Source organism: Halichoerus grypus, chromosome 2 (genome assembly GCF_964656455.1).
Source record: "Halichoerus grypus chromosome 2, mHalGry1.hap1.1, whole genome shotgun sequence".
In the NCBI taxonomy this organism is placed as follows: domain Eukaryota; kingdom Metazoa; phylum Chordata; class Mammalia; order Carnivora; family Phocidae; genus Halichoerus; species Halichoerus grypus.
The window spans coordinates 4,048,028-4,073,210 of NC_135713.1; the positions used below are offsets into that span (position 1 = coordinate 4,048,028).

At 40.7% G+C, this 25,183-nt stretch overlaps 1 protein-coding gene across 2 annotated transcripts in view; it reads left to right on the plus strand.

Moving 5' to 3' along the window:
• The window catches only part of ICE1 (interactor of little elongation complex ELL subunit 1), a 56,383-nt gene that overhangs the window by 4,172 nt on the left and 27,028 nt on the right, over window positions 1-25,183 (plus strand). For both annotated transcript variants that reach the window (XR_013445468.1, XM_036104089.2), the window contains exons 2-11: window positions 8,369-8,427; window positions 8,954-8,988; window positions 11,505-11,523; window positions 12,278-12,389; window positions 13,902-13,978; window positions 14,925-14,962; window positions 16,567-16,649; window positions 16,845-16,884; window positions 16,966-17,022; window positions 23,936-24,022. Coding sequence is in view for 1 of the 2 variants with exons in the window: in XM_036104089.2 (XP_035959982.1) it covers window positions 8,369-8,427; window positions 8,954-8,988; window positions 11,505-11,523; window positions 12,278-12,389; window positions 13,902-13,978; window positions 14,925-14,962; window positions 16,567-16,649; window positions 16,845-16,884; window positions 16,966-17,022; window positions 23,936-24,022 (607 nt within the window). In the remaining variant the exon portion in view is untranslated. The remainder of the gene's footprint in view (window positions 1-8,368; window positions 8,428-8,953; window positions 8,989-11,504; window positions 11,524-12,277; window positions 12,390-13,901; window positions 13,979-14,924; window positions 14,963-16,566; window positions 16,650-16,844; window positions 16,885-16,965; window positions 17,023-23,935; window positions 24,023-25,183) is intronic.

A 25,183-nucleotide genomic window follows, 5' to 3' on the forward strand; every position in this document is an offset into this window, starting at 1 on the left:
TGCTGGAAATCTTCTCCCCTGTCCTCTTTGCATCGGTGTTGACAAATGGGGCTGGCTGTGATCGTCGCTCCATTCACAAGTGTGTGGATTAACCACGCGTTAGGTATCCTTTGTTTTGTAGTCCCACAGCCCACCTCCTGTCTGTGCCCACCCTCAGTGGTGGTGGTGGTTGGTCACTGAGCTCCAGCCCAAGGTCCCTGTGGGTTGCCGGACTTGAGTAGTCACATCAGAGCAGCGCGGGTCCTTCCTGTGGTGAGAGTGTGCACTTACACACTTCTTAAGCTGAGTTTTCAGTCCAGCGGCACAAGTTGCTCTGTCCTGGTGGAGGAGAGGCCCCTCTTCACCAGTTCCATTCACTGCAGAGCAAAACAGTTTAACCCTTGGGGGCCCTATGAGAGTTCAGAGCTCGTGGTTATACTTTTGAGCTCATGCCACTACAGTAGGTTCAGAATAGATGGTGTTTGGCTGCCCTTGGTGCAGATTTGAGCCTGTTATTTATATAAGCTTGTGTTGGGCTCCCACTGATAATTGCCAGTGGTTTAAACTTCATCATTTGGAACCTAAACCATGACTTCTCTTAGACATACTGATTTGTAAATGATTATATTACAAAGAAGGCTCACAAAATTGTAATTCATTCAGTGAGCAAACATTTCTTGAGCATCCCTGGGTCTAGGATGCCATGCTTTGTTTTGGAATACAGTCATGAACAGAAGAGGCTTGGGGCTCATGTTCTAGTTGGGGTGACAGATGGTGAGAAAACCACCACGGAAGGAGTATATTAGTAAGTACCATGCTGGGGGGCGCACAGGGGACCCTGGGAGCACCTAGGAGGGACAGGGGAAGGCTTCATGGAGGAGGTGAATCTGAATTGAGGTCTGTCTGAAGGGTGAGTCTTAGTTGAGGAAGAGGAAGAGATGGAGGGGATGTGTTGTGGACAGAGGGCACCATGTGCAGAGACCGGGGTGGGAGAAGGTAGTTTGTGATGGATGAAGCACAATGTGTGAGGTCAGGGCAGCTGAAGACTAGGCATGTGAAACTGGGTCCTCCCTTCCCAGGAAGCAGAGCCTCTCAGCTTGTTTGGTGGGAAGTTCCCAGAGTGGAGTTGGGGGGTGGGGGTGAGCATTCCTACCTTCCTGCCTGTTCCAGTCCACTCTGAGCCAGAGGACATCACGTGGGGGTCCTTGCTCACCGCTCAGGAGACACACTCAGCTCTGATGCAGATCAGTGTAGACTTTACATAAGAGCAATGGATAGAAAGTGAACAAGTAGGAGGAGGAAATGTCGTAAATCAGAGAGGATGCGAGCTGAGCAGTGAGCCAGACCACCCCCAGCAGAGCAATTAATGGGATTGGTGTGATTTTTAAAAATAATTTTTTTTTTGAAATAACTTAGAACTTAAAGAAAATCACCAGAATAGTACCAAAAACTCTGGTATTCTCTTCACCCCATTCACCAGGTGTTCAGGTGTCTCCTCGTTTGCTTTGTCATTGGCATGCACACACACACTTTCTGTGTCCCACACACCGCAGGGTGTGTTTCCCCCGCAATCTGAACACTTTCCGACAGAGTGAGCCCATAGCCCTCCAGCCTAGACATTGGCATTGGTGCCGCCGCTCCATCCCATCCCTGGGCCCTTCAGATTTTGCTTGCAGGCCCAAGAATCCCGCCTGCCTTGCTGGTTCCAGGTCCGCTCGGGGACGTGGGTCATAGAGCACTGGCATGTCTCTTCAGCCTCTTCCAGTTGAGTCGTTCTCTGCCTTTCATGTGCCTGGAAGCTTAAAGAGCACAGCCTTGTATTCTCGTTGGCAAGGTCTGGAGACACTGTGGGAGGTCACACTGTATCAGGGATCCCTCACCCCCAGCTCAGGGTTTTCCTGCTCACCGGGTGGCTCATTATAGTGAGAGCATACAAAGCAAAGTCTGCCAGGAGGAAAGGCCATGCATGGGGTGGGGTCCCGAGGAAGCCCAGTGAGGGTGACTGGACTCACTGAAGTTCTCCAACAGCGTGCTGTGACATGGCACAAAGTGTCTCTTGGGCGCTGCGCACATGCATATGCCTACCTAGCACATACCCAGACGCCAGGCTCCCAGAAGGAAAGCAAGTTCCAGCATAAAGTACATTGTGCAGTTAAGCACAGGGAGCCACTCTTGGCATTGAGAGAATGGTGGGAAACCTCTAGAAATCCAAGTTCCCAGATACCACCAAGGGCCCACCGTGCTAGCACACCTTTCCAGGGACAGCATCTCAGACCTGCTGTGTTCACTCTGCACGTACACCTTGGTGGTTGAGGGAGTACTCTGGCCACCTAATGAGTAGAGGACAGAGACGCTGACGAACATTTGCACGGTGCACAGGACAGCCACCACAAACAGTCTTCCAGCCTGCAATGTTAATGTTGAGGTTGACTTTGGCAATGTACTTGTCCTGTTATCACCTGCATTTATCTGCTCTGTATCTTCACATTGTACTGACTCCTTTAGTATTGCCATTTTCCCAAGCACACTTGCATCTGCTCTCCCCGCCTCTGCCCCACGAGTCCTGGCTTGCCCCTTGGCCCTGGGTTATCCTGATGCCCCCTACTCGCCCTGTGTGCTCAGCCACTGTGTTGATTTCACTTCTCTGAGAAGGGAGGGAAAATGAGCACAGATGGATTTCTTTTCTTTTTCTCAAGTGCTAAATGTTCACAGTGACATTCCAGAGGGTATTGTGTGGATAAAATTAAAACAGTACGCTTTGGAAAAGGAGTAAATGTGGAATAAGTATGAGTAATAGAACGTGCTGCTTGGGAATTGTATTAGTGAACAAGTATAAAGTACAGCTTGAGGGACTAAGCCAGAAGCCAGAGAAAGAAGAAAGATGGTGGTTAGGGGAGAGGACTCGGGGGAAGCCTGAGCATTGCAGTGGGAGTTCCAGAAGAGCAAGACCACTGGGAGAGAAGCAGCAGTCCGGAAGCACGTCACTTCAAACTCTCCTGGATGGGTGCACCCCACACCTTGCTTCCAGAGGCTAGATGGTGGTGGGGTGCAGTGTGCCCCCATAAACGCACACAGGCCGCTGCGACCCAGCCTGCTGCTTGCTCATGCTTCCGAGCTACATTAGAAACGGTTGCAACCATCTTAAGCAGCGTTTGGACCAGATTGGAGAAAAACAAGAGACTGTGTTATTAGGGTGCTGCGTTATCTGCCTGAATTTGAGCTCTGAGAAAAAAGTCAGGGCCTAGAATGCTGTAGGGAACGGAGCCTGTACTTAGTCTCTGGCTTTTCCTTTGTAATGCTGTTTTGTGGTCTTAAATTCTTTATCAAATATACGTGAACACAGTTTAGAGAGGTAGCTAGATGGACAAGACGTGTTAAGCCAGCCCGGTGTCCCCAGCCGCATCTCTCCCCTCCCACTTTCCATTGCACTGTGTGTTTTATGATGAGCTTTAGTATCGTTAAGTAATAGACTTGCATTGCTACTTCTTGTTTTTCAGTGTAGGGCATATTGTTCAGTTTCTGCCTTTGGAAGATGCAGACTGAGCTCTCCTTCCACCCTGTGCCCTACCTGCCTAAGCATTCCTCCGCTGCTTCCCCAGTCTTCTCAGCCTACATAGGATTTTGGTTAAGTCACTACTCAGAGTGGACGTTATTATGACTATATGTTATTCAGAGCTATACTCTGGAGTAAATTACGATTGTTTTTCCTTTCCCATGTGTTTTCTTGTTTCCCCTGATGAATGATGGTATCCTTAATTCAACTTGCTCATCTTGAAATGTTAAGGACTATTTACCCTATGCTAGGGACTGGGTTAAACCCTTTCTGTGGCTTTTCCTATTTACTCCTGACAGCTGGCCAGCTCTGCCCCTCCCTGAGTTTCAGTCTCCTTATCTGTAGAATTGGAAAGGGTACTGAGGCAGGGGGAGGCTAAACAAACTTGCCCAAGGTTCACTCAGCCAGAAAGAGGTGGGATAGGAATTTGAATCCAGCTGTGTGTGACTCTAGAGTCAGGTTTCTGGAATGTTTCTTGCATAGTACTTAACATTACAGAATGGCATCTGGAGGCAAGGTGGAGAAGATGAGGCCCACTAGCAAAGAACTGGAAAGAGGATGGGGGGAAAAATAAAGGAAGAATCACTTGTATTAAAAAAAATCCTGATTTAAATGCATGGTGAATACCAACTACATTTATTTGCAATTCTCTGTGCCAGTTAGGTAGAAATGCCGTCTTAATGCTTTCACTCCACCAGATATTCTGTCGCTTTCTTAAGGGAAAAAATTCCCTCCTGAGCCTTTGGATCTGCTTTATTCTGGGGCACAGCTGCCTTCCTGGATTCCCATTACCTCTGTCTTGGATGCCACGTCATCTTGTCTGGGTTTACTTGCGATTTTGGTGGATCGTGTTCACATCCTTCAGTACTTCCCTAAGTAAGGATGTAGGTAGCTTGGAATTCACGTTCCTTCAACATTTTGAAGGCTCGCTTTCTAGGTCTCTGGATTGTTGTTCAAGGCTGAAGCCATTCTGATTCCATATTCTTTGTGTTTGACTTGTTTGGTTTTATATTTCTCTTGGGTTTCCTATAAGGTCTTTGCTTGTCTCTGATGCTCTGAAATTTGGTGCTGATGTTTCATGGTTTGGATTCTGTTTGTATTTATGTGCTGGGATCTTTCAGTTTGGAAACTTCTGGCTTCAGTTCTGAGATTTCTTGAATATCACAATTTCTTTGACTATCTCTCTGTCTTTTCTATTACTTTCTATCTGGAACTCTTAATGTTGGGCGTGTGGACATCTTGCACTGATACTCCAATTGTTTTTATTTGTTTTTGTTCTTTCTCATGTCTGTGTTTTGCATTATTTGGGGGAACTTTTTTTTTTTTTTCAATTCTTTCATCAAATCTTTTGAGGCTTTTATTTTGCTTCCCTATTTTTAATTTAGTTCTGACCGTTTTATTGAGATATAATTCACATAAAATTCATCCTTTTTGTGTGTACGATTTAGTGGGTTTTAGTTCAGTCACAGTTAAGCAACTCTGTCACCACTTTGTAATTGTAAGACACGTTCATCTCCACCCCCACCCCCATACCCCTGCCAGGAACCCTCTTAGGCATTAGCAGTCATTCCCTGTCTCCGTTACCCCAGTCCCTGGCAACCACTAATCTACTTTCTGTCTCTGGGTCTCTGGATTTGCCTGGTGTGGACAATTCATATGAATGGGCTTGTATGGCATGTAGCCTTTTGTGACTGGCCCCTTGCATGTAGCTCAGGGTTTATCCCTTTCGTCAGAGGTGTCACTCATTTGTTTTCATTGCCGAGTAATCACGTGGTATGGCTGCATGACATCTCATTTATCCCTTCATCATCTGATGCACGTTTAGCTTATTTCTACTTTTTGGCTAGCATGGATAATGCTCTAAGTCAGAGTTTGGCATGGACGTGTGTTTCCAGCTCTCCTGGGCGTAGACCTCGGAGTGGAATTGCTGAGTGACGTGGTGAACTCTGGAACATTTGGAGGAGTTAGGAGACTGCTGTGCGCCACAGCCGCTCCACATCGTCCTCCGCACAGAATCCGAGGCTCCGGTTTCTCCACATCCTCACTGACACTTGTTGTCGTCTGCCATTTTGGTTTCAGCCATCCTAGGGGGTGTGGATGTTTTTAATTTTTAGGAGCTTTTAAAAAAATTTTCTAGGAACTCTGTTTATTCCTTTCAAAAATATTGTTGCTTCATGAATATAACATTTATCTCCGATCTTATTAATCTTTGCAGTTTTCTTCTCAGTTTCTGTTTACTCCAAGTTGCTCTGTCTTGTTTTGGTCTCACTTTCATGTTACAGGTTTCTCTCTGATGTGTGGAAATCCATGATTGTTCCTATTAAAACTGTTGGCTAATATGTTGGCTGGAAATGCTGAGTGTGTGGGGCATCTGGACCTTGAGCTTCATTGCAGAAGGTCTGGTGGGCCATTTATTTCAAGGATATCTCATGTCAGTGCTGGTTAGATATCCTCAGAGAAAGCACTTTCAGTCTCCTGCCTGGAGGGCAAAGGATTGGCTGTCACTGTCTGGGAGCTTAATGGGGACAAGCAGGTGGTCAGTGTCAGGTCAGCGTGCATAGGGCTGCCTCATCCCTTTGTTTTTGGCACAGCGTTCGCAGTGTCCGAGGCAGAGAATTCTTCAAACAGCAAACCTTTTGCTGGACGGTGGCGGGGCAGAGAGGTAGGAATTTGAGGATTTGCTTATAAGAAAGTTTGCCACTAGTTCTGTGAGTGCCGCCCCTGCCCTTCTGTCTCAGAGCACCCTGGTGTCACGGACTCTTCCCCCTTCCCACCTCTCCCGCTTTCTTGAGCCTGCTAAGTCAGTATTCTTGAATCTGCTTTCCAGTTTCCACTTGTCTTTTATTCTACTCTCATCTTTGTGGGTTTTGCCTTTGGGGAGAAAGTTTCTTGGCTTTAGTTTTAGCTGGCTTTTAGGGAGGGAGTAAAAGCAGATGCATTATTTACCCTCTGTGCCCAGAAATCTGTTGTTGTATGAAATTTATTTTGTATATAATGAAAGATTGTTTTTGAATGTGGAAAGCAAAATATACATTAAATACAAATATGGAATGGACCACTCATTGTCCTTTTGACTTACAGTGTTTAGAGTCTACTATATAGAATATTAGAATGGTTAAAGATATAAATACAAAAAATAAAAGCATAAAAGTACTAGAACAACATAGAGAAAAATCCTTTTATTTTAGCATCTTGGGTGGGATAGAATTTTCTAAATATATCAGGAAACCAATACTTTTAAAAAAAAGTGACAGATTCAGCTCTGTGAATATTTAAAACTTCTGCATGCCTGTGTGGTTGTATTTTAGTGATCATGTGACAGACATTATGTATATATTTGTAACATTTATTGAAATGTTGCTATTGCTCAAATATTGCAGCTCATAAGAAAGTGCAACCACACCAGTGAGCAAACAATGTTAAGGAGCTTTTAATAAGAGAAAAACTAAATGGCAAGAGATTTCTCAGTCACACTTGTAAATAAATACACATGGAAAAATGGCTCTAAGATTTTCAAAGCTCATCACTATCACTAATGCAGGAAATCTATTTGGACTTGATCCTAAGGAAAGATAGTATCTCACAGGAATGGTCAGGGACACTCATGGTGTGCAATGGTGGAGACAGAAATGAACCTGAATGGCCTTCAGTAGTGAGTTGGTGGACTGAGCACATCCAGATGTCATTTTCAAATGCAGGAACTTTCTGAGAGGAAATACACAAGGAGGAATAGAGATTTTTAACTGGTGGTGGGAATATAAGAAAACAAAGACTTTTTTTTTTTAAGATTTTAATTATTTATTTGAGAGCGTGCGTGAGCCTGGGCGGGTGGTGGAACAGAGGGAAAGGGACAAGGAGACTCCGAGCTGCACATCAGTGAGCATTGAGCTCGACATGGTCTCGATCCCACCACCCCAAGATCAGGACTTGAGCCGAAACCAACAGTTGGTTCCCAACCGACTGAGCCACCCAGGCGCCCTGAACTAAGACTTTTTATTTACGTATTTCAGTGTGGACCTTTTTTATTGTCACTAATACCGTGTTACATGTCTGACTGCAAAGAAGATACACAGACTACTATAAAGGGAAATATTTCTGTAATTCTCAAAATCATTTGGATTACCTAGAAAAAGATGTTTTGGGATAATCAGTGAAAAATAAGTTCTTCTGAAGTATTTACCAATGAAATATGAAGATATTAGGGGAAAAAGTCACTTGAAAGAAAAAAATGTCTGTTTTTAAGTCTTAGGAACATTTTGAGCAGTGTAACTAATGATGTTTTCCCTATTGAATTGATAGCAGTAATTTAGAGCCAGATTTGTAGTTGGTCCCTAAAATATATAGATCCTTATAAAATGAATTTTTCATTGAATTTCATCCCTATTTTAATATTCCTATTTGTTCTTCCCATGTTATTTTTATTTTCTTGCTTTTTTTTATATTTATGTGACTTTTTGATGTCTTAAATCCTTTCAGAGACAATGCAGAGTGAGTTGTAGACGTGATTACTAATAATTAGTGAACTAAAATAGTGAGTATGTACCAGATTCTCACTGATTAAGAGCACACGGAGAGTCTGCACAACCCCCTTACTGTCAGAGAGAGAGAGCGCCATCCACCTAAAGAAAGATTCAGAGAGATACAGCATGGGTTCAAGATCACACAGAGTAGGTCTGTGTTTCTATGTAATGTAAATAATATCTTAATGTATTTCTGTGTTTATGTGAGAGTAAATATGCTCATGTTTTACAATAAGTCACACGTTACAGAAGATACATTTAGAGTCATTCATATTACAGAAACAAGTAGCTGATTGTAGCTGTTTTTTTCTTTCAGAATTTAAACGAATATGTTGAAGCACTAATTACCTTGAAGCAGAAAATTATTAATACAGAGTGAGTATGTTTTCATGTGTTCTGTTGAACTTCGTGAACCTGACAGACAAGCCAGAGCAGGTGGTGTGTTAGGCCTTTAGTCTCTCATCCAGGGCCCATGGGCTGTGGGTCATGGTGGAACCCTGGTGAGCCTTGTCCACAGGCTGAGGCTGTGTTCTTGGTCCACAGCCCTTTACAGCAGGCCTGCGGGTTAGGAAGTGAGTTTTGCTAGAGTGGCAATTTTTTTAAAGCTGTTTTCTATCTTTTAAGCCTTTTTAGCTTTAGCACTGGATCTCCGATTTCCTCACAGTATTTCACAGCCATGGTAGGGGATGTATTTTTATTTTTTTTAAAGTTCATATATCATTGCAGCACTTTTAAGGAATTGAAGGTGATATATATGTGTGTGTGTATTCATATTTAATTAATTAAACATGATTTGTTGCAGGAAGCCTAGGAAGAAAGGTGCCTAGCATATTTTGAAACATGATCTTAACAGTATATTTTCTAGATCAAAAAAGTAATGTAATTCTTTTCTTTGTTGCAGTAATTTATTAACAGAATATCAGAAGAAATGTGATGATATCCTTTTACTAGCTTTTTCCTTGGAGTTTTTAAATTTACTTATTTATAGTTTCTTAGAAGAACCGTGGGAATTTTCAGTTATCTTTGGAAGGTAATGTTTACAGCCTCTAAGGAAGGAACCCTTCTGAGCAACACAGTGAACAGGAATCTTTTCCTGTGAGTACGTGTTTCATGATGAAGACTCCTGGTCTCTCTTTTAGAATGTTATGTTTTTGTCACTGATTTTGATTTTCTTCAGGGCGCCTCCTTTTTAATGGGTAGGTCTTTTTCGTTTGTACTGAGGATGTGACAAGTTCTGCAGGCTTAGCCATGAACTTAAGCTGAATAGGATACTATGAGAATTTCTCAGGATTTCTGTAAGACCTGCCGTGTAGGAATATTCAAAATGGTGGACAAGTGGCTTTCGTTAATTAGCTTTATGATTTGTAGAGAATGACTATATATATATATATATATATATATATATATATATATGTATGTATGTATATACATGTATGTCCATAATCACAGTGTGATTTTGTATTTACAAGACAGATTTGGTCAGCGTTTGTTCAGTAACCATTCAGAGCACCTGCAGTGTAGTTGGCCTCTGGTGAGATATTTTACTGGTAGGGTGAAAATAGTGTGCGTAGTTATCTTTTCTGCATTTCGTGGTAAAAACACCATGAGTGAAATCTCCCATGAAAATTAGCGTGGGTATATTTTTAGGGATTCACTGAAGTGCAGCTTCAGCTTAGGTCTTGGGACAGATGCTACTCTTCAACTTTGGCAGGAACCCCAGGCCTGCTTTGATATTACTTCTGGCCTCCCTGAACTTACACGTGACCACTAATTATTTGTTTGTGTTGGTACCGTCATGTCTCACTTGTGTGATTAGAGTAATAAAATCAAGGCGTAAGACTTAGATTTATTTTTAGTACTGAATTTTTACATTAAAAAATGTAGGTCAGTGAAATCCCCCCCTTGTGCTTCATTTGTTAAAACTCTCAGTCTGTTTAACTATAAATGTATATTATCACAAGAGTAATACCTTTGATTAGGAAACCTGTATAGAAACAGTTATTAAAGTACTTTTAATTAGCTAAATAAGAAATATAGGTAGCCAATTAATTCCAGTATTAGGAGAGTATACTTTCATTATATCCTTTTTAGCATAAACTTTTTGAGGTAATTACACATGTAATCTAGCAGGGAAATTGATTTACTTTTTAAAAATTTATAAAATTTTTAAATCAAAATTATTAGAATAGTTTATTAAAAATTGATAAACCTTGGGATTATTCTGGAATACCCATTCGGTGATACGATAATCTTCTTCAGCCTCAGCTACAAGTAAACACTGATTTTTTTTTTTTTTTAAAACACATTTGGTATTTGCCCCAAATACATATTTTTTGTACCTTAGGTGTGCAGTAGTTTGCTCTTCCAACCCAAAGTGCTAATGGTGCAGGTTTCAATGGCTTTGTTATATAACTTGATTTTTTACCTTTTTTTTTTTTTTTTTTTTTTTTTTTAGAGATTTTTATTAGAGAGATAGCAAGGGGAGGAGCAGAGGGAGAGGGAGAGAGAGAATCTCAAGCAGACTCCCCGCTGAGCACTGAGCCCCACAAGGGGCTCCATCTCATGACCCTGAGATCACGACCTGAGCCAAAACCAAGAGTCAGATGCTTAAGTGATGGAGCAACCCAGGCACCCATTGATTTCTTACTTTTTTGTGTAATTCTGACTGTTTTGTTAAGTTTATTATTTCCTTTTTTGGAAGGAGAGGGTATATTTTATTTCATCAGGTATTTTGAACTTCTCTTTTTTGCAAAGACTGCTAACTTAGGGTGAATGTAGTCCTTAATCTGGAGAAGTCTGTATTCTGACAGAGGAGGACAGAGGCGTGTCGTTATAGACATTTGCCACCTCATGGTATATGCATAGAAACTTGTAGGAGGTGAAATTTAAAAGGGTAATTGTTTTGCTGTCCTAGAACATTTCACTGGCAGCATGAGATGGGAAATGAAGTTACATTGTGTAAATTGTAAAAGTGAGAGGTTATCTAGGTTTTATGTTCTCTTGTTTCTTTTCTCGTTACTCATTGAGTACAGTGATAAATGGTTCTCATAAGTATCTAACTCTTGTTTGCTGGAATTATGCTCTGGACTATTAAATTCAGGATAGGCTGTTCGGGGATTTTGTTGTTTATAGGATCCAAGGTAGTGTTCATTCATTGAATATTGCTTTGTGTTTATTCTCGGGATTCAGTATTAATCATCGATGTAATTGAGTACCTATTTTAATTTAGAGAAGTAGATATTTTGACTTTAGGTACATGTTACGGTAAATAGAGTAACCTAGTAAAAATTTTTAACACTATGTTGTAAATGGACCTTGGAATATTGTTTTCTAGGAATTGTGAATTTGCCTGTATATACATTGAACAGAGATTATTACAGGTAATTTTAAAATGAGTTTAATCTTCTGACAAGTTTCAGATAAAACTGAGAGTTTTCTTTAACAAGTTTTACAGCTGCAGTTTGCAAGAAGGTAAGTACCTGTCTTCATGGTTGTTTTGGGGTAGACATTGATCAGACTAGATTTCGAAACAGATTCAGTCAAAGTGCCACATAGGATTGACCCATCATATTGAATGTTGCTTTGATGGTCATAATAAAAGAAGATTTATATTTTCCTTACTATTGTATTATCCAAATGAAATTCTTACCAAGGTCTTAAGTTACAGGCTGGTATCTGACTTTATTACTTTTACTGATGGTGTTGCCATTGAAATGGAGCTTATTGTTAATCAAATTATTGTCTGCCTGAATTGGATTGTTTAATAATGAGGTTATCTTGTGTATCTTAAACAATTTAAAATGGAGTGAAAATTTAGCAGTGTTTCATATTCTGAATATATTCATCCCCTAGAAGAAGGCAAAACATTGTTACAAACTGGATCACAAAATGGCCTGTGATTTAATTTGGATAAACGGGGATTTAGTTCAAGATTGGAAAAACCTAATTATTTGGCATATTGTCCTTTCATATATTGTCTATCAGATTGAGAATCTACTGTACTTCTCAAGTAGTTTATCATATACTTTTATTAGAAATAGATTATAATGTCAAAATATTAGCAGTATGAAGATCATGTTGGTATAAATAGAATGCATTTAAAGAGAGATTCTTTTATTACTTTTTCCTTCCAAGTTAGAAAAAATAGAATAGCAGCAGTCAATATATTTAATGATTCGCTGTAGATACTTCTGTATAATAATGCTAATGCATTGTCAATTTTTAGAGAGAATAGTACTCTGCATCACCAAGTGGAACAGATGCTTCAAAAAATTTCTCCTCTGCAGAAATGTCAGGAAGAATTGGGATCTTTAAAAGCAGAGCTGGAAGAGAAGAAGGTACCTAAAGGAATTTTCCTGTGAAGGTTTATCTTCCATAAATGAAGATCTGTTTATTCACTGTCATTGGCATGAGGGGGTATTTTACATCTTAACAGAGGAAACAAGGGGTACTCAAAAATCACAAAGTGTATTCCTCTGTTTAGAGAACATCGAACTAGTTGATTAATGGCTTGGTCCTCACAGTAATTACTAGCTCTGTGATGCTGTGTTAGTTGCTTATGTGTTCTTTGAGATTCTGCAGAGGAACCTTCTAGCTGGGACTTTTTAGGGCTCTGTGTGTCCTGCGTTGGTTGCCTTTTCGCGTTGGTTGCCTTTTCACATCGGTCTTGCTGTAAGTGTAAAATAATCTGCAAGAATTTAAACTTAAAGGTGAAGAGATCATGTTCTCTGTTTCAAAATCAAGTTGCAGTAAAACAGTTATTTAAAATGTTGTAAGCTTGGGGGCAGTACAAAAGAAAAATGCTGTAAACTTGCTTTCTGGTATAAATTTTGGTTTACTCTTTTCAGGAGTCATAGGAGAGAATTCATAGCTTTTACAGATAACGTAAGTTGAAGGCTAATAAAGTTAGTTGGTTTGCATGAGACATATACTGTCCGAGCTGGAATGATGCCTGCTTCTCAGCTGTTCTCAGAGCTCTTTTCATGATGGTGTCTCTGCCTCTCAGGCATCGACTTGTACTATTTTAGTAATGCCATGCACTGATCTGAGGTCTTATATATTTCAGCAGTGATTGGTTTTCCTACTTCTGTAGAAAGTCTTTATTACATTTTTAACTACTTGAAGTTTAAACAGAAACAACTACAACATTGAATTTTGTCTGCCTCTAATATATAACAGTCTTGTCAGCCATATCTGAGAGGAAGCATCCACTTTGGAGTCGGACCTCAGTGAGAAGTGCTAATTACTCATTCTCTGTGACTTTGGAAAAATAAGTCAGCTGGTGGATCCTCAGACTCCTCATCTATAAAAGGGGGCCATAGAATCCATCTCAGAGCTGTGGCAGTTAAAGATCTATCATATGCACATTGTAGTGGGATACAGTGCTCAGTGACAGACTCTTTCCCATTCCATGGTGGCCGTCAGGATGTACCTGCTGAGTGGTGGTAGCACATTTTTCCCAGTGATTGTTAAGTATAATGATTTGCTTTATATTTTTATGTAGTAGTAATGATAGCTTATATTTATTGAGCAGATTTTGTTGAATTTTAACTGGTTGAGAAAAATATTGGCTATTCAGTCTTAGGAATATTTGGAGTTGCCCTAAAATTAGTACATCTTAACTTGTGTAGCTTTGTTGGCTGAGACTATTAATCATATTACATCTGTTAAGGATCTGGTTATCTCTATTAAAATGTTCGAAGAATATACTTTGGTTTCCTGTCCAATATATGTATTCATTTGGTTGATTTCTTATTGTTAAATGGTAATAATTTCACTTACCAAGGTCCAAGTAAATTCTCAGTGATGGTCAGTGACTTTCAAATTGACAACAGCTATCTTTCTCTTAGAGTTCTCTGAAGTTGTACCAAGATACTCACCAGGAATACGCACGTGTAAAAGAAGAATGCTTGAAAACTGATGCTCAGTAAGTTCTAAAATGACTGTGGACATACGGTTTTCATGTCTGAAAATGGCTGGTCCTTAAATCAGTACTGTCTCTCTCCTCTCTGTCTTTGGGTTGTGGGCTGTAACTGTGATCTTAAACTAGTTAGTCACTCAGCATTAGTCTCTACGTCTGTCAAGTGGAAATTATACCTCCCCTGAAGGATTATAAGTCTTGATTTGTTAAAGAGCTGCATGAGAAAGAACTCCATAGAAGTGTTTATGTCTGTACTCGTGCATACACACACCTGTCTATGTGTTTTCAAACATGATCGTCAGCTCCTTCCTCTGTACTGGGACTTTAACAGGTATCCTGTGGAATGGGCGTCTTTGTTACCATTAATAAAAAAGAGCTTTTTGAAAGCATCCAAGTGATTATAGTCACATGATTCACAGATCTTGTGAGCTACACACACAGTAGTCAAATGTACGTGTGATGTAATGGTACCTCAGAGACTTTCTCAGAGTTACCTGCCTTCTCTGACCCAAAAGTCTATCTGAAAACTGGTGCAGCTCTCCAGCCCCTGCCTCCCATAAAATGGAATTGTGAGCACTACTGCCACGCGTGCTCCCAAGAGTGACATTGCTGATGTAGATGCTGGACTGGTTCTAGGAGACCACTGGGAAACATCAGCTTGGCCTGGACATGAGGCCATTGTGGCCCAGGGAGACTCCCAGATGTGGCATGGCAGAAAAATACAGATTTCTTTCTAGAAATATTACACACTAAATAGCGTACTGTTCTCTCTTAGTTTACTATACTTTCATAACAGTTGTTGATGATTTCAGTGGTTGATGCACAATGCTCATCATGACCAACATTCCTTTGTTATATTTCAATAATTAAAAAATAAAGCCACGAATTGTGTGTGTGTGTGTATGTGTGTGTGTATTTATTTATTTATTTTTACTATTTATAAAATTATTAGGAAGAAGAAACTAGAAGCCAAGGTGAAGAAGCTGGAAGGTAATTAGCACTATTGTTGTCTGGCTAATGGAAGTCATTGGTCTTCACACAGATCACTGATGCCCGTACAGAGTTGTAGGACTTGATTGGTAGCTGGGTCATCGGGTTTTCGAGGGTGCATCCCGAATGATCGCGCTAAGGCCACCATTAAGGAGAAGTTTGAATACTCCTCTCCGTTTCCGGATAGGAACATGGGAATGGCATATGCCAGATCTTTGAAATGTTGCGCACTCAAAATACTGGCAGTCCATATTTGTACCTTAGAAAGCAGCAGTCAGTAAAAGGATTTAATTTTGAGATTTACATGTTACGGGGCTTTTCATTTTTTTCCTGAAGTAAGTGGTTAGTAGAAAGAAAAGGTTACTGCTTTTAGTACCAGGAAACTTGATGTTTTTAGATAGTGATGACACAGTGATGGTGCTCTGCCTCAGAGCATGGTTCGTTTTTCATGTGGAGTGTGAAGAATTTAAATTTAGCTGGATCGGGGCATATAGAAGAGAACTTGCTGAAGATACTTCCAGTCATGAATTTACCTAGATTGAGCCCAAGGTTTTTAGATTTAAACTCTACAAATATTTTGGTAACAATTTTTCCTCTGATTTGGTTTTTGCACAAACACTGACAATATGGCAGTAAATATGACATCACTGTGTTCTTTTTAAGTATGGCTTTCTCTTGCTCCTATGTGGAGATAAATTTCTATCTAAGGAAATGTTTTAAAGAGATCTGAGATGCCTGTGCATTTCAGACTATGTGCACCTTTTAGGACAGATTTCCTTTGAAGAGAATTGTAGCCTTTACTTCCCATGTGACAAAAATATTTTCCCCTAGTGAGCGATGTGGCCTAATAATCAGGTAAAGAAATACTCAAGCTCATTAGAGGAGTCAGGAAAGGATTGTTACTATGGTGTTTTATGGGATTTTAGTTTTCATGGCAATTGTGTATGAACATACTCAGGTAAAGTTAATGCTGGTTAGATTCTTAATAATATATTTGGACCATGTGCTTCAGAACCAAAAACCAGACTGAAGAATTTGCTGAAGATCCAGGGAAGAGCTAAAACAATACCTTAAAAGTAGATCTAGAACAAAGGTATTAGCAGCTAGAACTATTAGCTTGTTGAAGGGAGTTCCAGGAAGAAGTAACACTGTAATAAGCATGGAGAAGATTGTCCCTCCTCCCCAATACAGAGGATGGTATTGACTATATTCCGAGATGAAACCACAGCTCTAAAATCTCTGAAACATGAATGTTGGTTATTGCTGAAGAGCAGGAGGGAGCAGTGCCCCTCCTTCTCGAAAGTTCATGTGTGTTGGGTTCTTGCCTGACCAGAGGGCGTGGGCTGGCTCCTGCTGGGATTGCAAAGGCGTCTTGGGGCCTCTGCCAAGTCTGTGGTTTTATAGATAACAGTTTAAACAAACCATGTTCCTGCATTTATCCCTGACTGAGGAAGTGCTGAAGGAACAGTAACTTTTTACAAAATTTGTTTCAAAGTTTTATGAAATGAGAAAAGCTCTCAGTAGATGATATTTTGAGTATTTCCTTAGTGGTAGCTGTGAAGTTGGTCAATTGTTGTGTGTCTTGTTCATTGCGCTCTTTAAAGAGGCTGCTGTCAAGCAAACGCAGGACTTCAAGCAGCTGAGGAATGAGAAGAAAATACTTGAAAAGGAATTTAAGAAGACACAGGTAATAGATAATAGTGTGCACCCAGGTGACACTCGCGGCCTCAGGGCTCCTTAGTGTCCTCATCACATGGGAGTCGGGCGGGGCCGCCTGGTGGAAGTGGTCCAGAGCGCCGCTGGGCTACCCCCTTAGACTGGGTGTGGGATGCCTACACTCCCCCTACCCCTCACAAACACTGTCAGCACTTTGTTTCCACAGGAACGGCTCGATGAATTTTCTAAACAGAAAAATGAAAAGGGTGAGTATTCACTTACTGCTTGAAAATTCTGTTTTGACATGCAATATTCTTTATTAACTGTATTTTTCCCCATGATTTTAGAGTTGAGACACATTGGAACACAAATTTCAAGTGATTCTTATGGAAGCATAGATAAAAGTGAGTATATTACAGATTTCTTATTAATTTCTGTGCCGTTCAGTGGTCTGGGAGGTTGCTTGTCACTCTTACCTGTAATTGCAGAATTTCTAGGTTTAGCAGATATTCATGTTAGAGAAGTCATACCCTATTTTACGTATTCGTCAGATCTGTTGTATGTATTATATCACCTTGCTGTCTGATCACATCCGGTGAATGAAAAAGTCAAAAAGCAATATTGTTTGGGAAATGAAAACTAGTCCGTGGTATAATTTCCATACTTTGCAATAAATAAGTATAGTTTTTTATTAGGTTACAGTTTGCCAAGTTAATTTATAAAATTTCTTGGCTGCCAAGTATATAAAAATTGTTAAGGCCAGGCAGGAAAACTGGAATCAAAGCCCTCCAGTGTATTTTTGGAGGGAAGCCAAGTGTTGTAAGGGGAGGTAAGACAGTGGTCGTGGAACAGGGAAGTCACAGATGTTTCAGTCTTCATTTTGTCACGCAGTGTGTTAACGTTGTAGGCAAGAAGATGAAACACCAGGTGCTGAGAAATTGAAATGTTTGCTTTAATGTTTCTCTTTATTAGTTGTGTGATCCTTGGCCATTTACTTCTCTGCGTTTCATTCTTCATTTTTAAAAAAGGAGAATATGGATTTCTTCTCTACCTATCTCACTTTCTTGGTGGAGATGGAATTCAAATGATAAATAAGGAAATAATGGTATTTTTATGTTACTGATGTGTTATTTTTCCTCCAAGTAGAGATTACTAAAACCACTTCCATTGTTCCACAAGGATATAGCTTATTTTTAGAAGCCTCCTTTACCCTGTCTCTTCATCCTTTACTTTTGTTTTTAATTCAGAGCACAAGATCACCTTTTCCTGTGCTCAAGACTTTAATAGTTAACACCTTTCGGTTGCCTGGGCACTTGTTTGCCGTTTCCCACTGTCACTGCTGCCTAGGTCCACATGCTTCAATCCTCTTTGCCTTGCCCCTCTGTGTGGAAGGCCAGGCTTTGAGTCCTAGGTGCTGCCCAGGGAAGTGGAGGGCTTGCCGGGCTTGGTTCTCCCAGCCAGCGGTCAGCTGCTGCTTTCGTCATCTTCTCTTTTGGACCAACGGGTTTGTTTTAGGATTTGACTGTTCTCAAGCCTTGCTATTTAAAACTGAGCCCTCCCCCTGTGTCCTCGGAGTTGCTCTCTATCTCTGCATTCTGTTTTCTCTTCCCACACCATGAGGGTGATTGTTTTCTGCTGTACATTTTACTTCTTCCAGGTAAATACATGAAGTCTTGAGGAATCTGTTAATTATTTACCTGTGGACCTTGGGGGATTTAATTCCTAATTGCTAAGTATATCTTTAACACTTTTCTCTCATCATACAGTTGACCCTTCAGCAACACTGGTTTGAACTGCATGCATGTCCACTTCTATGTGGGTTTTTTTCTATAAACACAGTGCTGTGCTATGAATGTATTTTCTCTTTCTTACGGTTTTTTAACATTTTCTTTCTTCTAGCTTACTTCATTGTAAGAATATAGTATATGATGCATACAATGTATAAAATACATGTTATTGCCTGTTATGTTAACAGGAAAGGTTCTGGTTAACACTGGGCTATTATTAGTAGTTAGGCTTTAGGGGAGTCAGAGTTACAGGTGGATTTTCAATTCTGTAGAGGGTCAGCACCCCTGTCCCCCATGTTCAAGGCTCATCTGTACTTCTGAAAGCAATTCACAAGTTAGAAACTATTGGGTTGACTTCACTTTTCGAAAGGCCACCTGAATGCCACATTTGCCTTTCCTTCCTTCTAAATCCATTAGAGATGGCAGAAAATTAAAAAAAAAAAAAATACTCTTTTTAGAGTTAAAATTTTACTACCAGTGGAGGAAAATGTAAAGCAGATGGTATCAGTTGGTGGTGAAACCCAAAATTACAGAGAAAACAGCAGGCTTCATAAAGAAAGTTTGATTGTAGAAGCCCTCCGTTTCTTTAGATCAGAGGTGCAGGGAGTGGGAGACAGAGCAAGACATTAGTGGTTTGCCAGGTAATGGATTCAGGGCGAAGAATGTATAGCCTTCTGGTTTCAAAAACAGCTTCTGGCATTTATCCACACGTTGTGGCCCAAAGTTTAGTTCTGTGAAGTGTCATTTGCAACATAGGAGGCACTCTGAGCGGGTGTGGATATAAGAAAATCAGAAAATTGGGTAATTGCACCTGCTTTGAAGGATAGCCACTCCTGTTCGCAGAAAATTAGATATTTACGTTCTCCGTATAAATCCTTGTAATTGCTTCACTCTGCATCCCTTCCCTCCGAAGGCAGGGTCCCTTAGGTCCATGAAATGAGAACCTGCATGTATTGCCAGAGGAATGTAGGCTGATGAATTATACACTGGCTCTCAAAGATGACCTGCCTCAGGTTTCATCTAAAACTGAGAAGCAGAGTCGTGGGGAAGAAAGGCACCAAGGAGAAAAACCCTGAGGAAACGGTATTGAATCACGAATGGGAGGGAAGAAAATGTTAAGAATATAGAGTTAGTGTCCTTAAAGAATCGGCTGCTGCAATGAAATTGAGCCAGTGGGGTTCTCAAGTATGGAAAACAAGATCGTAGATGTCACAGTGGTCACATACCAGGACCTCTCCGAGGGGAGGCCAGAGCCCTAAGGAGGGAAGGTCACCAAGAAATAATTGAAGGACCCATCTCAGAGCAGGATACACATGTAATATTTATATTGGAAAGGCTTTTCAGGTGTTGAGCATGATTTTGTGTACGATCTTTATTTCTGGCATGTTAGTAGGAAGTATTTTTAAAATCAAATGAAGTGGAAAGATTAAATGTAGAGAGATGGATAGAGAAATTTCGAGCAAATGCTAACGTGAAAGCAGTAACCAGGCAAAAAGTAATTCAAGCCTAGAACTGAGTTTACATGGTTTAAAAGGGAATATCCAGGTTTCTTAAAGGTACAGTTCACCAAGAAGATGCTACTGTCATAGACTAAGAACACGAAACTCTACGGTAAAATGCCTGGAAATTCTAGAGGGAATAGTTACCTGTTTCCATGGGAGGCTTTGGTATGTTTCTCAGAGACCATTGTTTGTAAAAGCAGACAAAATAGGTGGAATTGGATTTGTGATTTTAGGATTGACGATTTATATCTAACTCTTTTAAACCACAAACCTAGAATTCTTTAAAATACTTTCCAACTTACCCGAAAGCTGACTCTTTGCTAGACAACGGAAACTCCAGCCTAATATGAGATATTATTATGATACTGATATTTAGTAAGATATTAATAAAAATCTCTCCCTCCCCCTGACCCCCCCCCACCCCCCCGCCAAACCCCACGACTTTCCAAACCTGTCTGGTAAGTGAGCATGCATTAACACAAACAGACTCCTTTTGGGTAGCAGAGAACATTAAAATTGAAATAAACAACCATAGGGCAGTATTAAAATCTGAGATACTCTCAGTATGGTATTCACAGGAATGAGTAATCTTCCGTGATTATTTTAGAAAGCAAGAACTACAGAAAGCAAGAATGACAGGAAAGTAGGAAAATGCAACAGAAACATGAAAGTGGAAAGAAGGAGTTGATGAAGAAGAAAACCTAAGTTAATGAGCCAAAGCAGTTGATTTGGGCCCATTAAAACAAACAGCTGGATCTTTGCAGAGCTGTTGAAACCGACAGCTCTTCGGCAAGTCTGATCAAGAAAGGAAGGAACAGAAACACAAAAGCAGCATGACGGAGAAAGCCATGAACAGCCACAGTGAGAGAATTTCTGAATTCACACATTTATATTCAGATTGAATCATGTTTGTGAAATGGACCATTTTCAAGGAAAACATGCTCAGATTGACTTGGGATCGTTGTTGCAAACCTGAACAGAAAAATAATGCAGAAGAAATTAAAAAAAAAAAAATAGTTAAAGATCTAATACCATACAAGATCCGAATGACTTACAAGTGAGTTCTATAAAGGCTTCAGTGAATAAGACTAATATCTTTATTGTTATTTTGTTTCTCTGAGAACTTAGAAAAATATAGACTACTTTTCATGTCGTTGTCTTAGACTCAAATAGCCCTGCACCAGAGCCAGCTAAGAATGACATGCACACACATGCGCTGTCACTTAGGAATACAGCTGCAAAAATACCAAATGAAATTTTGAAAACTCCAGTCTCGTAGTAATAGAGAATACAGACACATTATGATTTAGGGGTTTATCTCAGGAAGACCACAACCACTGGTTAAGAGAAAAATGATACGATCATCTCAAATCAGCACCCATTCCTCATTAAAAAATATCTGGTGAGGTAATGATAGAAAAACACATTTTGAAATTGAGGAGGATGAAAGCTGAAGAGCCTAGTCTTCACCGTCAGACTACCGTCACACGCGCTTCTTGTTCCCTGCGTTCCGTACGCACAGGGCGGGGGGCCCTGCTCTGTGCAGCGGAGCCAGTGGGGGGAGAGCAGGGTCTGTACGTCCTAATAAGGAAGAGTCAGAATTGTCATTATTTCACAGATGAGACCGTCTAGGTAGACTCAACTTGAAAACAAGTATGGGAGTTTGGCAGAGTGCTGATACATACTTTGAGCACACCGAGTGCGCCATCCTCAACCTATCAGAATAGGGACGGAATGAGAACAACCCGTTAAGGCGACGGGACCGTCATGCCTAGGAAGAGAAAACCTAAAAGCAGGCGCCAGGCTTCTATGAGGAAGCCCGTGAAGCCGTGGAAGAGGGTGAAAGACCAGAACACGTGAGTGAGCATTGTTACTGGATCAGAGGCTCACGGTGTAAAGATGTGAGGTTTCCCCAGATGTATTTCTAAAGACCCAGTCTTACTCAAATCCCACTGAGGTTTTAGATGGGAAAGGACAAGCAGATGGTGAAGGCTTAGCAGGATAGAATAGATGTTCGGAATAATCAAGTTTTTGAAAAGGAAAAACCTGAGCAAGGCTCATGCCCACACAGATTGTCAAACACAGTTGTGACGGTATCACAGTGAAAGCCTGGTGTTCGTGTAACGCCACACAGCTCAGTGGAGCAGACGAGTGCAGAGACACTCATGGACGCCTTAGATTTTGATTCAGGCAGGATTGTACGGGATTGGCGGAAGGTGTGCAGTTCAACATAATGAGCTTTTCTCTTCACAGCTAAGGAATGAAGTGGTTTTTTTTTTGTTTTTTTTTTTCTGCTTTACTGGGAATGGATAGTTCTGTTTTGTCAGATTAGAAGTGGTGAATGAGTGCTCAGTTAGAATAGGCATAGCTCTGCTTAATAGCCTCCATAGGAATAGAAAAGTAACTTTTTCTCTTTTTTTTTAAGGTTCCTTGTTTGCTGCTTTGGGTATACGTAATAAGCAGGGATCCTGGTCAGGTCATTTAAGCAAAGGGGATTACAGTATTTGGAAGCAGGCTTTTGGGTAGGTTAAATCACAATGTAGATAAGTTACTTGATCACAGAATTTTGGAACTCAAGAATGGACGTGCCTCATACACAGTGACAGTCAGAAGTTGATTGGGCTCCAGAGAGGCTGGAAATAGGAAACTTTTTAAGCTTGCCTGTTACTATGTCCTCACCACTTACCCTGGTCCCCTCTTCTGGGGACAACGCTCTTTGTGGAGTGATGCTGTTTGCCAGCTTAAATAGGGCTGACCTATTTCAAAATTTGTGAGTTCTTGCAGATATTTTGTGTTAGAAGGTTGGTCTTTTATCTTCTCTAGAACTAGATCAAAGATTTCAGTATTTTCGATACATGCTTCAGGCCAATTTAAGAACTTCAAGGAAACTATAATAATAGAACTTGGGGTGGCCTGAAATTATCTAATACTTAAAAGCTTATCTTTAGTTGAATTTTTATTAGTGTGGTTGGTCTTTTTATGCATATTTGACCACAAGTTATTCATACTTAAATTTTTATGAATAGTTTTTGTTCTGGGAATTTTTTGGGATTGTATGTACGTATTAATGTTAAACTCACTTTAAAACCATAGTGTCATATTCCTAAAGTTTTATGAATTTCATTAGGCTTGGCATAGTTAAAACGATCTGAATTCACAGATCATTTAGGATCTAAATCTGTAGAAATATGTACCTTTCAACCTCAACCAATGGTTCTTAACTGTTGTAGGAATCCTGACCCTTTTGAAAATTTATAAAAATTCCAAGGCTTTCACTTTCCTTCTAAAAACATGTGTTTCTCTGTGTGTCTGCTCGTTTGTGTGATAATCTCTTTCTTTCCATGTGTTTATACACACGTTTTTGTCTTCCACCCTGTTACCCCTTAAGACTATTAATGGATTTTCTATTGTCCACAAAGCCGCCAGGTTAGTTAGAGCTTGGCCAAATCTTTTTTTTTTTTTTTTTTAAGATTTTTAAAGTAATCTCTACCTCCAGTGTGGGGCTTGAACTCCCAACCCTGAGATCAATGAGATGCATGCTCTACCCAGCATGGTCAATTCTGATGGGTTTTCTGACACCCTCATGTCACTGAGGGGTGCTTTTCTATTATTGTTTAGAGTAAATGTAGAGCCAACATCTCTTACATCGGTCATTATATCTTTGCTTCTATCCCTTATCTCTTACCACTTTCTGTAGAAAGTGCCAAGAATGTGTATTTGGTCCATTCATACAAAAAGGTGATAAAGACCTTTACCAGCAAGTAGATTTAGTCTTTTGAGTTCTGTGCCCTCCCATTCCCCTCACCCCTAGGAAAAAATAAGCCTGTCTTCAGCATTCAGCTGGAGCGTTGCAGGCCTTCCCATCAGCAGCTTAGCCAGTTATGCATAGTGGTTGGATTTGGGGAAGATATCTCAGTGCCTAGTTATTTCCCCAGCCCCTGAGAAGTCCTGATTTCCCAGGTGTGTGTTTCGGCCTTTTGTAGATTGAGCCAAATGACATGTCTTTAATACTTTACTCTTTTTCACAGGAAAAGTAAAGCTACTTCTGAAGGAACTCTGGCTCTGCATAAACACAACACACAGACTACCTGGTGAAGGCAGCCGATGTATCACAGGTGAGAGAGAAGCTTCCAGAAGTACATTTCATGCATGGAAGTAGAAATGTTTACCATGGGTATTGTATGCCTTCAGCTTTTACTGTCTCCTGAATCTGACATTGAAAGAATGAAATAAACTGGATTGGGTACTTTCAGTTACAGAGCTCCTTTCCAAACTTCAGTGTGGCTTCTGGTCTCAGTAAGTGTATCCGGCTTTTACTTTCTTAATAGTGGCTTTCATCAGAGGACATGCGAAGCTGGAAGGACACACAGGGGAGTGTCTGTGGCAGGAACATGCAGAGGACTGGGGAGGCATGGTGCTTTCTGAATCATTTCACGAGCGTCACCCATCCAGTAGCGGCCTCACTGAATTTACTTTTCCTGTAACAGCACACAAGCCAAAACTGAACTGATAGCGGCCGATCTGTACATTCAGTCTCCTTTAGAATACTGGTGTTGTCCGATAAGCGGTTTCCTTTCCTGCTGTCACGTCACGTCAGATGATTACTCTGCAGCACCGTCCGCTAATTTTCAGTTTTGACTTCATCTGTGGGCTATCTTGATCCGCAGGCAAAGCTGTGGAGGCCTTCTGCCATGTTCTCAGTCACACCCTACTCAGGATTTAAGATTTGGAAATAGGTATTAGTCATCCCAGAGTGGATGGGGAGAAGTTAGCCTTCATGCATAAGATTAAAGTGCTCCTTAACTCTTTTTTTTTTTCGTTTTACTGGTTTCTTATCATTAGCTCCTGTGAATTCACAGATCGTTGAGGATCTAAATCTGTAGAGATGTGTGCCTAGTTTTCGCTCTCAGGCTTCTGAAGGCAGAGTTCCCTCAGAAAAATGTTACCAGGCAATTTGCTGATTCTCATTTGTGCTTGACGCAGTGAGGTTTTGTGAGGTGGAGAGAGGCCTGTTGGATTGTCGCCTGCTGCGTGGTGGCACTGCAAGTGCAAGCAGGTGGCGCCTGCGTCTCGTGAGCCAGCCCCTGCGGTTCACGGTCCGTGTCTTCATCTGTTCGCGCAGCAGCAGGCCGGGGCTCTAAGTCTGCCTCGGCAGCTAGCAGTCGTATTTTATCCTAAGCACTTGATTTCACGTTGTTCAAGGTACTATTAAAAGGGCTCTCCATTTCATAATTCGGTGTTTTTATTTAAAAGCAAACTATTTTGAGGGATAAGTG